Source organism: Pavona decussata, unplaced genomic scaffold, assembly GCF_977016875.1.
Source record: "Pavona decussata unplaced genomic scaffold, jaPavDecu1.1 SCAFFOLD_24, whole genome shotgun sequence".
NCBI classification, from domain to species: domain Eukaryota; kingdom Metazoa; phylum Cnidaria; class Anthozoa; order Scleractinia; family Agariciidae; genus Pavona; species Pavona decussata.
The window spans coordinates 172,241-189,278 of NW_028145447.1; the positions used below are offsets into that span (position 1 = coordinate 172,241).

Genomic DNA, 17,038 nt, shown 5'->3' on the forward strand with positions numbered 1-17,038 from the left:
GTTTCATCTTCGACACGAAATTCACCCGTTGAATTCGCAAATATTGACATTTATTTGTTATGTTACTTATTTGGTATGACAAACGTCCATATTCCTTCGCAAAATGAATTTTCATGACATAGCAAAGTGAAACGAGTAGAAACCGAATTTGAATCTTCAATCATGACCCACGTAATTTGCAACCTAGTCTGTCAATGTTAAAAGATATTTTTCAATAATGGTACCATAACCCTGATAGGAATATTGCTGTACAGCCACTGGAAACATGATTTGCAAGAACTTACTAGTATCGCAAAGCAAAGTCTGAGAGCGATTTTTAATCAGAAGTTCAGAAATAATTTTACTCGAGGAAAATGCGAATATGAATGAAATTTACACATTACCATGCAGTATTCAGTATTCATGTGTATAAAATGAAAACATTTGCTTTGAACTGAGACATAAGTAACATGTTGTTTGAACTGATTCAATTGGAATTGAACTCAGAGTCTAGATTATGAAAACAGAGGGAAGCATTCAAAATTGTAATTTGAAAGAGTCAGCTACATTTTAGTCTAAATTATTTCGTCATCTCTATATTTACTTGGAAAAAATAGATCTGATTTTCACACGCAAAAGTGTACCCACAACTACTTTTTCTAGCGATGACAAGAAATGTTTTATCTTGTACCGCGACAGCTGTATTTGGCTACTTTCGACTTGCAGTGAACGATAAGAACGACTAAAAGCATCCGCGCTGAGTCCCTGACCGGTGCAAAGTGTTACGACATCTGAGTAAACTCTTAAGTTAATTGAATATTTTGATATGTTAGCGGTTCTCAATATCGAAGTAGCTCAAGGTAGTAACTATTGTATAGGAGAAGGTCGCGTTTGCTTTAGATTTGCTCTATACGCTATGTGATTGGTTAGTAAAACTCGCGCCATTTTCTCAAACAGTGAATAGCAAAAATACAATCACGCGTTTTCCCGCGCTTGGCACCGGCTACGTATTTGCTTCGAATTCTGATTGGTTCATGGCGCTTTTTTCGTCTGTTGTGATTGGCCAGAGTAATCACTTTGTTTGGTTTTAGCGCTCTAAAGTTTTATCATGAGTCCGCGACGCACGTTGCAACGTTGCATGGACATACCATCACTTATATGATACTGAAACATGTTCAGTTTCTTCGCGGAATATTGGAATGAACAATTTTAAGACAAACAAACGCAACAAAAATGTAGAGCCGGGCCACAGAACGCAGAAATATTCTCCATATATTAACATAAGAAAATTTATAGAGAATGGTGACACATGGTCAATCTCGTTTCCAGAGTGTAAAGCGGGCTCTGGAAATAAGATTGACATGTGGTGCACAATATTGGCCGTGGAATCTTCGTTCCTTATTGCGCACGCCCGATCGCTGGATAAGGGTCACGGCACGAAGGCTCTGGGTACCGGATATTCTGCGTCTGCGCACCTTGACGATTTTGATTTTACTTTACATGCGCAGAATGACCTCTTACAGAGTCGTCGCTGTCCCGGATGACCGGAAGTTCTCACTCGACCGGAATCAGAACATAACCAAACAGCCGCAAGTAGTCAAGGTTACGCCGACAAGTTTTTCCGATGACGAAGACCGCGAGGAGTGGGAACAATCGTCGAGTTTTCGTGGTCGGTCCCAGAGCCTCAAGAACCTGAATGAACGAGAGGAATCTGGGTCGATCTCGAGGTCCAAGAGCCTTAGGGATGTAGACACGGGGGATTTTGCCGGCGTCAGTGCTCGAGTGTCCCACGTTGAAAACTGGAATCCTGTAAACCCAGTTGGGCGGGGAAGAATAGCCGAGCGGGTTCAAAGCTGGGAGTATAGTTTAGACAACAAGGAAGAGGCTAGAGAAAGAAAAACTTCTGTGAGTGGGATGGACAGACGAAAATTCAGCGGCTCGGGTTACAGTGGGGCGCGAAAGCTGAGCTATGAGAGGTTCGCAAGGAATGGAGCGAAAGATTGGAGGGAAGATAGAGGAATTAGGAGGTATAGTCAAGAATCTCCACAACATGCGTATGATAACTACGGGGACCCGGACCGAGATCAGGTAAGACAGTGCCATTGTATATCATATCATATTGTAATAAGTGGAATATTTCCCTCCTGGTAATGTAATGATCACAGTAAATTTGGGATACACCGCGCGGCAATCACAATTTCGGTGCGACAGTAAAGTTTTTAACCTACGGTTGATTTCAAAGAGGAGCGTTTGTTCCAGGTTACAACTTGTTAAATATTTCGCGTCCCTATAAGCCGGCATAAAATTAAGAGGAAATTAAGTCACTTCTAGCCAGCTACTGATCAACTTGAAAGATTTTATCGCGCGATAATCAGATCGAGTAAATGGACCCTTACGGTTCGTTTTAAATGTGCACTACTCAACTTAGAAGAATAAAGTTTAGAAAAATGCATGAAAATGAGCGTCTAGATCAGACTGATTTCAATAATTCCATAGAAACTACGTCGAATTAGCACCGTCAAGTTTAGAAATAGAACTTCGAATTTGAATTTTTAATTTCGCGCAGTAATCTGCACCTTCGAAATGTCCCTCTTATTTGTACAAGCATAAGTTTGTTCTGGCCTTTGAAATTGCAAAAAGCGACCCAGTTACAGTGGCAGTGGGCCAGCTCCTTAATTAAGATGAAGCGCTTGTCATCCTCCTCACTTTTCTCTTTCCCTCAGTTCCTGATCCTTTCTTGTCTGATTTTATTAGTTGTTCGTTCGAAACGTCATCTTTCGCCCGATATTTTTCGCAATTGCTTTTTTATTTCACACGTTAACTTAACGAATGCACCTGCCCTTAAACGTAAGCTCTTGGTGTTTTGTTACAAGGATCTCTCATTATGAGATCGCGTAATGTTTTGTCAATGTTTTTAAATTTTAAGTGAAATGCGAACTTTAATTGAAGCAATACGGGCAAAGCGACAAATTTCACCTCTTCGAAAGGTCATACAGCGGTAAAAAAAAAAACCTATTTTGCCATTTTTCATATCCCGAAAAAAATCACATTAGTAATACTGTAAACGATGCCGCATTTATTCAGATGACAAACTGAAAGCGCTTTGGAAAATATACCTTTCTGGCACAGATTCTCCGCATAGTTTGGCAGTAGTTGAATCATTGAAATTGAAGCGTCCATGCTAATTTTTCGGTGGCTTTATTTGCCTTGCTTTTTCCAGTTACACCTAAAGCTTTTATAATGCTAATTGTTATCAAAAGCGCAAACAGCCCGAGACAAAACAATTTTTTTTTCTAGAACAAACTTCCTTATGCACTTCGTTTGCATTGCAAATTTTACAGGAGGATTGGTAAACATCATAATTTCAAGCCTGCGATTTAAAAATACAAATTCCAGACATTTTATTCTGTTCAAAAAGGATCTCTGAAAAGCCACCCAACACGCGCGTACTCTGAAAAATGGAGGACTGACACGCACGCTTACTGACTCACGCGAGAACTTCGCTGCACTTTACATGTACCGTAGCATGCTGGGTATTGCAGTTTGTCACGCAACAGATGTCACGCAACGCGACTAAAGGAGCATTTTGTGACACGATTTTCTAAAGTTTGAGGCGAGAGGAGGAAATGCACAGCAAGCAATCGACTCTGACAACTTTTTCTTTCGATGAGAACCGTGCTTTGGATCTTAAGGAATCTTACAAAGCAGTTCAAAAACGTCGGCGCAGTTTACGTGCAACGTGCTCTCTTCTCACAGATGATATTGCATGCTTTAGAAAATGCGCATTCTTAGCAAAGGTCTAGATAGTTCGCGAAACGCCTTTTTGAAAAAGTTGTTTGCACTATATACGGATATTGTTGGCGGACTGGACAAGAAAAACAAATACACAAGGCTTTGAGGAAAGATTAAGTCATTCAATTGTTTGTAATATTGAGCACTTTAGAAAGCAAAGAAAGAAAGCATTGAACTGAAAAATCGCATGACCAAAGCGAAGAGATAAATTGCGCGCAGTTATTGAAGACAAACACAAAGACCAAACGTGTAAACTGCAATCTTTATATCCACTACCCTTTCAAGTCAATTATCATTGCTTATATTGAGGATCTTGTGCTGTTGCAATATTTAGTAACAATATACCTACAATAATCAAATAACATGGATGTTTTGCATAGAAACAAGTCAGTAACGACCTGATTTGGTGATTTTTCCTAATGAGGGATTTAGTGGCATTAAATTTAGCTACAATTTCGGTGTTTTCACTGAACTTCAAGATAAAATTAGCGAATACCAAAATTACCAATTTTTCATGGCATCGCTGAATTCGCTAAATTAAGGCTGTTTCTCACAACGTCCTTAAGGTAATCGATCTTTCAGCCAATGAACGCGCAAGGTTAGAGAGCGGCGTACACTTGTGACGTAGCATAAATATTGTATCCTAAGGACAAACACCACCGCCCGCAATAACATTTTGTTAATATCGCATAAACAAGGAGTTGAAAATTGGGTTGGTCGGAGAAGTTTCATTGTTTGAAGTTTCACGACTGCAGCGTTATGGCTCAAGCGCGGAGGCAGTATTCTTGGAAGAAACAGGTGTGTTAAATTTTTATAAACTTTGATAGATTAGTTTATTGGAGCTTTCACAACTACTCCACTCACGGCGCTTCGCATGAGGAAGCCTTGTCACTCTCCTTGAATGGCAATCGAGTCCATCACGATGTTAACTTCCCTTCAGCATTTCCATAACGGTTCAAGATTTTCCAACCATTCGCCTGCAGTAACACGCGTTTTTACAAGCCGGTTGGAAAGAGGCTGAGTTTAGCAAAATGTCTCATTTTATAAGGACACAAAGACACAAAACGCGCCGAGACAGAGACACATTAAGCAATAACAATAATCGTCTATTTATACAGTCACGAATCATAGGATACAGTGAGTAGACAAAACCTCCACTTGAAAATCACGCCATTGGTGCACAAATTTGCCCCCAAGCATTTATAAGTCCGGCTAAAAGCAGAACTATGTGACTCTTAACTTGAACTTGACAATTTTGAGGCTAATTTTGTGGTCTACCGTTTTCTGGAAAGTTTCAAGATCGGAGGAAAAGTGTGAAAGAAAAAAATTCCATTCTTAGTTCATATATTTTTATAATTAGTTTCCCTCGGGGGTTTTTGTAAAAGGCATTGAGATTTTTTGCTTTACTTGATGTAAATGAGTCTTTTAAAACACTTCCGATGTTCATAAGAGGCAGCCATTTAAATTCTGTATTTGTCCCAAGGTGATAAAATATCGAGTTCCCAGTATCACGTATCTCGTTGTTTTAACATCAAGTTGCTATTTTTTACATCAACCCGTGATTTCTTATCTTTTATATTTTTCATCAAGTTGCAATATTTTTTCATTTATTCGATTATCTTAGCTCTCGTATTATTTTAATCAACTTGGTGATATTTTTTTTCTGATCGGTCGAACAAAAGACGGAGAACCATTTTCTTTTTAATAGAGAGAAGCTAACTGACTTGTATTTGTGTGGTCAATTAACAAAACTTTCACCAGAAGGAAACGTTGCCTAGCGCCAAGACCGCCCGTAATGGCGTTTTCCCCGCGCTTGGCATTCACATCAGTTGTGATTGGTTGATTTGTTTGGCGTTGATAGATTCTTGCCTACAACCTCGTTTCCAGAGACCCTGGGAACGAGGTTGTTGCCACATTCAGATGAAATTTTCGCTAATTTATCGCGAATAAAACTACCGGCACACACTTTTCCAGCTTAGGGATGCAAAACATGTGCGAAAGGAGACTTTTCTAAATCTTTTTAGCCTTCACTCATCAAACCTAATGAATCCAAGATCGGAACATTTAAGAGTGACTGCGGGGCGGCATTTGATGACGGAAGGAAATCGCCCACTGCTTTGATGGTCGATCTTGCTTGATGTACCACTAAACTCTTATTTTGAAGGACATATATCCGTTTTTTCCCCGGCTCGTTTCCCCCCAGGTATATAGGGAGATTTTATATTTCAAACTTAAAATCTGTCAGCCGCGTGCAGAGACGTCTGCACGCATGCGCAGGCTAGGATCTGTCGGAATTAAAGCTAGTTAATGCCAAATAGGTCTGGTAAAATTTTACCAACCTTAACTGAACTTTGTCTCGGACAGTAAGTTGTCTGAAAATGTTCGCAGCTTCTGCTCGTTCATTGTCCCTGAAGCGGTAATTTTATAGCACAGAAAAGACTACTAAAATGTCAGGTAACCTTCTGTCGTTGTTCCTCGCAATGTTTATTCAAGCGTTAACTGTGATAAACATACCATTTGCCGGTGAGTAGATTATTTAATATTACCAAGTACGGTGCCGGTATCAACAGGATTTGGCCCTCGGGCGCATTCAGTTAAGACATCATTCCAGACTTTTCAGTGTTAAATGTTTGTTGTGTATTTTTGTAGCTTCAAGAGATTGCTTCCGCACTGCTACAAATGTTCCTTCCTTCACAAAATGTTAAATACGATTCCAGTTTCATTATGAAAGCATACAATATTTTGATTTTATAGCTGTGAAAGGTCCCACCAAATAGCTTGAATTTTAATGCAGTCATCTTCAAATTTAGACCCACGTCATTACGGCAACTTAAGAGGTACCTAATTCTAATCAATACATAAACTAGGGAGTCATCCAAACGCTATAAGGAAATTCAGTGTTCCCTGAATGATGTTACAGTACCGGTGAAGACGCATGCGCATGGCAGTAATGTTTTCCAGGGCATCTCAGCCCTGGCAATCCTATAACTCCAAAGACTGCGAGAATCCCCGGGCTTCTCGTACTTATCACGCGCAAGTCGAAAACCTCTCGCGTGGAAACTGGAAGCGCGCGAGAACTTTCCTCGCGCGCGCGCGTTTCGCGTTCATAATGTTTGTTAGTAGTCCTAGTTGAGTCCGACCACTGTGAAATGAGAGCAGTAGTTTCCTTGTAGCATTTAGTTGTTGTTATTGTTTTTGCTGTCAACGGATTGCATTGTAACTTCGCTTGTGGGCTCCCCTGCAAGCAGTGGTTTCTCCACCGGACGCTATGGAGAAACCATTGCTCGCAGGGTACTTGTAGGCGGGAAAAGGTATAAAATTAAACACCGGCTCAATGATACTTTGGTGAAAAAACATGAGAGAACTTTGCATAAACGTGTTTCGGAATATATACGACAAAAATCGAGATTTTGATCACATACAAATGGCAACAAAAGACGATCTAGACCACTAAAAAAATTGTCTTGCACACTTTCTAACATCTTAATTTTGACTTTTGAATACTTCCGCTCAGGTTGTTGAAACGTCATGCAGTCAATGTCAACTGCATGTTACACTCACGAGGATGATAATGATTTATATACCTACTTTCTCGTACCTACCAGAAAAATCATACTAAAATAAGTAGGCGATGAAATATTGACTAATTTGCGTATTCAATTCGGATTTCAGACTGTTTAATTTAGTTTAATTCTGCAGTCAGCAGCGCATCGATATCAGACTGCTCGCGGGCTATATCCGACAATATCAGACACTAACAGATAAGATTCCCTTTTGTTCCAGCATTAATGTTGTTAATTTAACCACACTTAATAATCTGCAAAATAGCGGAAGAGGAGACTCTAAAGGTAAAAAAATCACATCGAAAACATGAAAAGTTTCGCGTGCTTTTTGCGTTTGCTTCTGCATCGCTAAAAAGAGACAAAAAAATTGTTGGCATTATTGATCTCTACTACCATCTTGAGATGTGATCAGCCCTGGCTTTGTCCCCCTGTTTTGTCAAGTGGCATCAAAGTTGCAGTTTCTTGTAAATTGTGTTTTGATAATAGCTTCGGTGGGAATAAAACCAAACTTTGAACGTTAAGCTTGATTTCCGCCGATCTCTCTGTCCGAAAAGCCGTTATCAATCGAGCCTATATTCGGTACCGACTTCGTGGATCGGAACGGCTCGTTATCGACGACCGAGGTAATGCCGAAACAGCGGCTGTCAATCTGACTGGTGGTATACCTTTAATAGGCGAGGCAAGGTTGCTAAGTAGAGGTGGTCTCGCGTAAGGTTTGTCTGAATTTCCTTGTTTCGGTAAATGTTTATTCTAAAGGGACTGTGTCATCTAAATTTAGTACCGTACTAAATTTCGGCAAACTGGCGACCACTTTGCCGAAACTCTAAGAACAGCTTTTTTTTCGTAAATGGCAGCGAAAAAAGAAAGGCTAAATTTTCTTTAACACGGTTATTCTAGTCCACGGCACTGATTCATGTGTGTTTTCGACAATGGATGGCCAGGAAAGGATTGAATAACAACTTGAAAAAGTGGGGCCGACGTTTTCAAATCTCCTTAAAAAATTCTTAACGACTTACTGTGGCTCGCGAAAACTTCCTTTGAAAGTTTACTAGAGTTCATCTCATTGTTGCGTTCGACGAAGGAGAACGCAAGCCTAATTTCGTTTTTGGGTCCTGTGTCTTTCGAGTTGGTGTGCCTGTGTACGGCTATGCAGGATTTTTCGAGATTGCTGTAAGGACACCCAAATGGCCCCCCCGCTTGAGTTTTGCAGGGGCATGTGTCGGCCGGGAAACTGGTGCGAGCTTATGACGACATCTGACCTCGTTTTCGGGCTAGAGCCATCTTTTTAGTCTCGTTTTCGTATAAGAGTCGCCCCCTCGTTTTCGCGCCATTGCCTGAATTTGCATACATCGGAAAAGTTTTACATTCAGTGTACGGGATCACATTTCAACTGCAATGTTCATCAATATTCACTGGATGGTAATATCTCTACAGAATCTTTTCCCTTTCTTCCAGAAATCTCTTTTGTGAAAGATTGCATTGAAGAAATTACACGTTTTGTGGCCGCGGTAAAATAATTTTCCGTGGGAAATAAATTCATCGAACACGACAGCGCTGCACGCCTGTTGTACATTTCGTCGTGTCAGAAATAGATTTCAACCGGAAACTAGCCTGTGGAACTACGACAAGACCATGCTCATCAAAATCGTTGCTATGTTCAGAAACCTTTTTCCTCTTCGTTTGATGCTACAATACGAGGAAAGAGGGCTTTTCACCCAGCCCTAGGTTCGCGAGGTTTTGCGAGTCACGTATTACGTTAGTATAAAATCAAAATACAAAAATATCTGAAATATACACACATCGGAAACTGACATCAGGCCCCGGTTGTTCAAAGAGCGGATTATTTTATCCAGCGGATAATTCGCTATCCAGCGAATAAAATCTATTGATTGGAGAACATTTTATCCACTGGATAGAGTTATCCGCTCTTTGAATATAAACCTTGGCCCTGAGATGTCTTTCAAAACTGTATGCAAATTAGTTCGCTTCAGTTCGACATTTTTACGGCTTTATAGTCGCGTAAGTTTCGCGGCATTTTGGTAAAATACCTTTTGAGTTGAAGACCAAAATAGTACGCTGGCCTGTAAGTTTCGTTTTTCTCAAAGATTATAAGCGTTATACCGAAAATGATGTGCATCATTTTAAAGTTCGACGGTGTCACGCAACAGGCGGACCGAAAATACTTTCCATTTTTTTTTATTAAAAGTTCAACAACGTAGCCGCTGAAATTTTAAACTCAGCTTCGTTTATTGCAAATATTTCACCTTGGTAGTTACACATTACGTACAGATATAAAAGGACGAAAGAGCTACCTAAAAAAAGTCACGCAGCAGACCGTACAATCGCACAACTTAGGGCTGTCGAACGCACTCTATAATCTTTGATTACTACTAGTTTTATATCTTGAAATAATTCATGTATAAGCAAATTATTGAAATATCAATTAGGCATTTTTTTGCCAACAAACACGATAATCCTATGACACTATTGCAAATTTAGTTTTGGTCATTATTCATGGTATGTTTAGCCCAATTTTGTTTATTTATTTGCTTTTTTTTTCGGTACAGTAACTATTTCACTGATTACATTCATATTAGTATTTTGTTTTCGATATCGTGTTTTGCCCATTTTTATAACTTCATAACTTATATTGCAAAATCACCCCAAAAAACTGAAAAATACAGTGCCGGATTCCGACACACTCAAAGCATAACTTACTACAACTTCACCGTTACCTCAGTTAACTTGAAAATGCAGTCATGATAACCTCGAAACGTCGCTGTACATTTTCGCTGATATTTTCTTTTTGCTAATTGGATGTCAAAAAAGACTGTGACATGTACAAACGTATGCCCATAATATTTTTGTAAATATTTTTTGTAGCTACAAAATTCGCGTTTTGTTATTTATCCAACTGCGTTAAATCTTGTTGAAATACCACATATTACCTCATCGGCTCCTTGAGCTTATATTCCTTATCCGTTCGGATTTGTTTAATACCACCGACTCATTAAAAAATAAGGGCACAAAATTTTTCTCGTTCCGTGAAACGTTGAAATCGCCATAAAAGAACAATATTTTGCACCGCTTTTTCCGGATACTGGGGGCGATCGAAACCTTTCTAGATTATTCTCTCAATATTAATATAACGAAAGGACATTACGCCCTCTACCAAAACAGAAAAGATTTGCTTAAGCATGTACATTTTTGAGATTTTTCTCGTTCCTTTGTAGTCTGGGTCAGAAAGGTCATTGGATAAACCGGAATTTCGTCACATTTGATTAGCGTAGGCAAGATTTTTTTTATTATTATGTTTTGATTACTTTTCAAAACAGTAATCGAGCTTGCTGAAGAAGACTATAGAGAAATGATATAAACATTGATTGAAAAATATTCGGTAAAAATTATAATAATAAAAACAATATTTTAAGAGGAGGCTTCCAATCACCTGACGATGGTTTTCAGGAGGGTCCTTTAAAATAAAGGTTAAAAATACATGAAAATAAAAGTATTTTAATTTTTTTGGGGTGGAAATATTTTAAGTGATGATAGCTTGGCTGGTAGAAGCCCATGACCACATTTTCGTAATATGATCGCAAAATTGAAAGTATTCACAGACAACACCAGGGGAATGACCTTGGAAAAACACATCTCTTTTAACACAAACTGAGTTACTTCACCTTCTAATTCCAAAGTCGAAATCTGAGGAATTGTAAAAAATTTGCACTTTTGCTCAACTAAACAAATGCTGAAAATGAATATATGAAAATTCATACATTTGAACTACGGAAGAAAGAATGAATAAGTGAATCATCACTTATCGTCGCAGTGATATATGCAACTTAAGCAGTTGCGAAAGAAAGCCTGTTTTTCAAGCCTGTTTTTTATTTCAGGGTTTCTTTTCGTGAATAAGTGAATATTCATTTCAAAAAAAAAACAAAAACAAAAGATGCTGCATACAAAAACAACCGATTTTAACGCCCAGGATGAAAACTGGACTTGCCCCTGGAAGTCGCACCTAGGTGATTCCTAACTATATCCGAAAAATGCCGAAAAAATACAACGGAAAAGCGGTAAACAAGATTGCCAAACGTAGTCCTTCCTAAAATAGCAAAAAAAAAATTCGTACGTGCAAATAGTTATAATGCTCTATTGAAAGTTCTGGCTTCTCTGCGTGCCATAGATGTCTAAAAGTTTTGTTGGTATTTGTGACGATCGATACAAAACCGGATCTAACTTCCTAATATTTGAAATAGCGCTAATGATGTCATGTAATTAGACACCGAGATAGCGTGATCTCGCAGTGCTGCATCGGTGTCACGTAATAGTTGTCACGCAGTAGTCTGTTTCTATACAAGGTCATGATACAAGCGTGAATAGAAACGTGTTTTCAATCAGAGCTGTAGACCAAACGTTCAATTACTTGATGACTATTATGCACCCCTGGCGGGCGTAGTTCGCGTGGAAATCATCTCATTTTAGTCACGCAATCGCCATTGCGCTCATCGTAACACATTCAGGGACTGTTGTTTTTATGTTGAAGTGGCTTCAATCGAAATGAGTCAAACTCTATTTTCTATACCTTCAAGTGCATTTTTGATTATTTTTGTCTGTTTTGATTTTGAAGAAGGGAACATACTTGTCCAGAGAACACTGTTTTGTAACACAGTACAATAACAGAAATACGAGGCGTTGATGTACAAAGATAAGCCGACAATCGCCATGTTTGTTGATTTAAAGAATATTTTTGTTACAGAGGAGCGAAAATTACACTAAGGAGAGCAAATCGAAGTGGATTAAAAAATGCTGCCAAGCGATTCACGAAAGTTGGTAAGCAACCAGCCGATTTCCAACGCGTTGCGTGACATGTCACTATCCAGACAGATACTCTTCCCCCAAGGCTGAATACGTTTCTTGTTTACGGACAATGCGATCTGACATATAGATTACACGCCTTTCCTGTATTCATTTCTCCGGAATTCTATTGGTCTTCTGTGCATTTTTCGGCGATAAGAATATCCTACAGGGACGCAAATCACGAACTTGTCGGCATTTTGGGAATTATTGCGCGGTTCCCCTTCCCGCGTACAATTTGAGTACAAAAGAAGACAACTCTCTTGGGTCTGTTTAGTTTGATGCGTGCGGTGTGCACGGAATAATCTTCAATTCCTGATCTTCCAGGGTTCAAATCAACGGTTATGGCTGTAAGAGTCACACATTTGTTGCCTTATTGTGTCTTTATGTCCATCAAATTTATGTATGAATTTTCAAACAGGTTTGCCGTGATTGGTTGTGGTAAGCTACTTTATATGCTAAGTCGCTAACAGCCTGACATCCTCTTCCGAGGGCGGTTTAGCTCATAGCGACTGCACAAGCTCGTGGTTGCCCCTCATAAGTTGTTTGATTTCTTGTGTTTGCAGCTCGATACCAAAATGCCCGACACGGATCCCACTTCGGCGGACGCCGAATGGAAAAAGATCCAACAGAACACATTCACAAGATGGTGCAACGAACATCTAAAATGTGTGAATAAGTACATCTACAACTTAGAAACAGATTTAGTCGACGGCCTAAAACTCATCGCCTTACTTCAAGTCCTCTCGCACAAAAAGATTAGCCGCTACAACAAGAAACCGACGTTCAGGCCGCAGAAGATGGAAAACATCTCAATTGCGCTCAAGTTTATTGAAAGCGAGAATATTCGCTTGGTGAACATAGGTAAGTCTGAAATACTCTTTTATTCGTTCGTAAATAAACCTCACGAGCATCTGCATTTGTATCTCATAAATAAACTCGGCTGAATTCCATTCCTAGTTAATATAAAATTTTAATGGCCGCTTGCGACGGGGTATGGTGTTACTCCAGTGTTGCAGATTTTAGCTATTTTTAGCAAGAAGCCTTTTAAACACCGCTCTATGCAAACAAGTTTCGCGGAGTCAATATTTCAGACCTCATCTGTGCTCGTGACGCTTTGAAAACGAGAACAGCGGCCAGGCAAATAATCTTCGCTACAAGAGGTGTAAATAGGACCGTATTCTGCGTTACCTTCACTACCATATTTAGTCATTTCAATGTCTTCAGACGCGATCTATGAGATGCCTGAGAGAGCTTGCTAAGCCTGCGTTAGCTGTTGCCTTATTCTCAACTCTATGTTTGCCAATTGATAATTTATTTAGTGGAAGACGTTAGAAACAATCCCTCAATGATACAGGACGGAAACAGCTTGATTATAAATCTGTTTAAGCTCGTGAATTTTCCAGAGTTTACTTCGGATGTCGGATACATGGGCGTTAACCTAGAACTCACGTAAATTTTTCTAACAGCTAGACAATAACTCCAGCAATTATTTAGCTGGCACATTACTAAGGAATTTTGCTTTGTTTTCGAGTGCGCAGATTGTACAGGTTTGGACTGAATAACTTGAAAAGTGTACAAACTTTATCATCGAAAACGTTCGAAGTTTCGAACCGCAATTGAATTTTATCTAACCTTCCGAACTGGCGAATAAAACTTCACTGAAGCATGACTGTGGTTGTAAATTTCACCCGCCGAGAGCGTAAATTTAATTAAGACAAATCACACGATCTGAAAAAGATCGAAATTTTACTTAACAAATCTCTAACTGTGTCGATTTTGCGCGACCATTTCGAGTTAAATTAGCTTACACTTATTTTTACGTGGACAGATACGGTGTCTAGCGTTAGAAACGACGTGTGTCAAGTTTCCAGTTGTTTTCGTCTCGATCTCGTTCCAAGACTTTTGGGTATTCGTTTACAAGCTGAGATGGAACGGCTAAAAGTCCTCGAAACTAAAGTTATTTTGATATTTTGGATCGAGTTTTGTTTGTGTTCGATGAACACTGCATCGTTGAACGAGACTCGAGTTTAAGTAACCAAAAGTTAGGCCCTTTGTATACCAGTGTCAAATAGCGAACATTGTAGAAAGAGCACGTAATTGTTTATTCAACCAAGTTGCAGAGCAGTCAAGCGTATCGTCACAAATTTCTCTGTCGTTCATAACTTGAGAAGTTGACCAATATCATTGCTATGTTAAACCAGTCTTCGACATGTTGCTAAGGAATTATTAAAATTAACAATTCACTATTGTTTCATTTCATGACCGCACACGCAAATGAAGCCGCAAAATAATCATTCAGGACCACAGTCAAAACTCCGTGACAGTAACCTGATCAATTGCTCTTTCAAGCTATCTTTAAACACAATAAAAAAGCAATTAAACTTTGTTCGTAATCTTGTTACATCTTCAAAGGAACACTGCTCAGTTTTCAGTTTACTTGATACAAAACATGTCGGTGGATTCTTCTGAATGGCTAGCAGAAACTTGTTCGTGTCAGTTTGTGAAATGGCATGTTTGCTGCAATAACATTTGTTAATATCTTAGCATTAACAAAGATAAGCTTATCAAGTTTCACGCAGTGAAACAGTGCACGTGACTTTTCGATGTCATTATGTGGTCCTGCAACAAATCTCAGTATTGTCTGTGGTTTTAAATATAAAATTCTAAACTGTGACGATTCAAATGAAAGCAATTAATCAGTACCCGAGATGATCTTAGTTTTCAATTCCCTTTTCATGAAAATTTCCATAAAGGTGTTTTAAAATTCCATCAATCTTAGAATTGATAGGTAATTTATCTTACTGTTTTTTTTAACAACCACACAGTCATTGGCTGTGGCATTTCTTTTATTAATCATGGCTTGCACTTGGCACTTGAATCAATATTTTCGTCCCATGCAAAGTTACAAATTATGTGAAACAATTTGTACATATATTGATGTAGTAGTCACTACCAGATACTTTACATACTTTGCTAAATCCCAACGATGAACTTGACCGAGCTTTGTTTTCATTCAGAATTAACCCATTCCTTTATTTTACTCCCTGAGGGGTTTCATCTGACGCTAGTGTGATTGTCATGCCAGTACAAAATGTAAAGTTTAACCAGTAAATATACACAAACTGTTTTTATGATAGAGTGAGTTTCACTCTATAACAAAATGGTTGTAACTGAACAAAATGTTAAACAAACACTCATACCATTTTAACAAGACAACAGAATGCCAGAGAACTGCGACCAGGGCCCAGTTGTTCGGAAGCCCATAAACGCTAATCCAAGATTAAAAGTTAGTCGAGGTTTTCATCTCGTTCGTTTAACATGGTTTAAAAGGCTAATTTCAGGCTAAAGGTTAAGAAAAGTCTAAGTCAAAACTGAGGGACAAAAATCTTTTGGAGAATCTTTATTGATTAGTAATTAAACTCTAATCAAAGTTTTGTTAATCTAGGATTAGCTTAATCGGGCTTTGAACAACTGGGCCCACTGGTGTCCTTGCACCGGTTATTTTAGTCAAGTATTATATAAACCATACAGAGAAACAAAACAAATTTGTACTGGTTTGAACATCATGCTAATATCACGAAAAACACCTCCTTCCAAGGTCATGTACACAATATTTGAAAAAACAGGGGTGTTGTTATTGAAATCTGGTCTGCAACTCAACTGATCTTTGTAAGGGCCAAAAACACGAGCCTTTAACCTTTTTAGCCCAACTGTCAACCTGTTTATTCTCCTCACTATCCTCTATATATTTCTTATGCTACTAGTTGGGGGATTTTGTTTGATAATCAAGGCATTTCATCTTTGGTGATTATTTCCTTTATTCTCCTGACTTAAATGTTTAATCAAGCAGTGACATGGTGAGGAGAAATTAGATCTTGGTCACCACTGGGTCTTAACCCTTTAACCCCTAATATCAAAGAACAATTCTCCTATCTTGTCCCCATACTTTTGTTATAAAAGTACTGGGAGAAGTCATAAAAATATCAAAAAAATTCACCTTGGGTGGTCATATCCTTAATTCTCATGACCTCAGGGGTACAATAAGCACTGATATTACAAGGAGAAAGTTGATCCTGATCATTCTAAGGACTTAAAGGGTTAATGGGTCTGAGTCGTGCTTCTCCAGAAATGCTTTGAAAAAATTGCATACAAGATGATGGATTTTGGTGAAGTTTTAGTTATTCATGACCTATGGAGCATCTGGAACCAACCTGTAATCCCTACAGTGTGGGAGCAGGGATGGCGCAGTGGTGAGAGCACTCGCCTCCCACCTGCAGTGTGGCCCAGGTTCGATTCCCAGAGTTGACGTCATATGTGGGTTGAGTTTCTTGTTGTTTCTCATCCCTGCTCTGAATTTTTCTCTGGGTACTCCAGTTTTCCTCCCTCCACAAAAACCAACATTTCCAAATTCCAACTCGACCTGGAAACAGTGGACGAATAGCCACTCTGTGGATGTGCCACTGAAATTCCCATTTATTTATTTGTTAGTGAAAGCCTCTATTAAGCGTAACTGCGCTTATGTGCGAAAAAATTCTCGGAACTGTTATTTTGTAGTTTAATTTAAGTGCAGCTTTTTCAATTTGTTTAAAGCTGAAAATTATTTGTTACCATCAAGTTTAGTTAATTCACTTATTATTTATAATTGCCATGATCATAGGATTTGAGACGATTTTCTGTGAAAAAAAGTGCAGTAAAATCTGTGCTCATTAATGCGATCTTTCCTCTCTGATCTGTAGTTAAATAATTATTTTCTAATAAACCAAACAATGAAAGAAAATTTCAAAGTGTTAAGAAATTTTGAGGTAAGATCTGAATCGCACAATTATATAACACTTAACCTAGTTTGA

General features: G+C 38.8%; 1 protein-coding gene across 4 annotated transcripts in view; it reads left to right on the plus strand.

Annotated features, from left to right (window-relative positions):
- Positions 1-1,487: 1,487 nt before the first annotated feature.
- The window catches only part of LOC146485848 (filamin-A-like), a 40,259-nt gene continuing 24,708 nt past the window's right edge, over positions 1,488-17,038 (plus strand). The window contains exons 1-2 of one of the 4 annotated variants that reach the window (XM_085102798.1): positions 1,488-2,067; positions 12,755-13,052. In XM_085102798.1, the coding sequence (XP_084958924.1) occupies positions 1,489-2,067; positions 12,755-13,052 (877 nt within the window). In that variant the 5' untranslated portion in view covers position 1,488. Of the gene's footprint in view, positions 2,068-4,413; positions 4,570-12,122; positions 12,165-12,382; positions 12,539-12,754; positions 13,053-17,038 lie in introns of those variants that run through there. The other 3 variants (XM_085102799.1, XM_085102800.1, XM_085102801.1) reach the window with 3 other exon arrangements.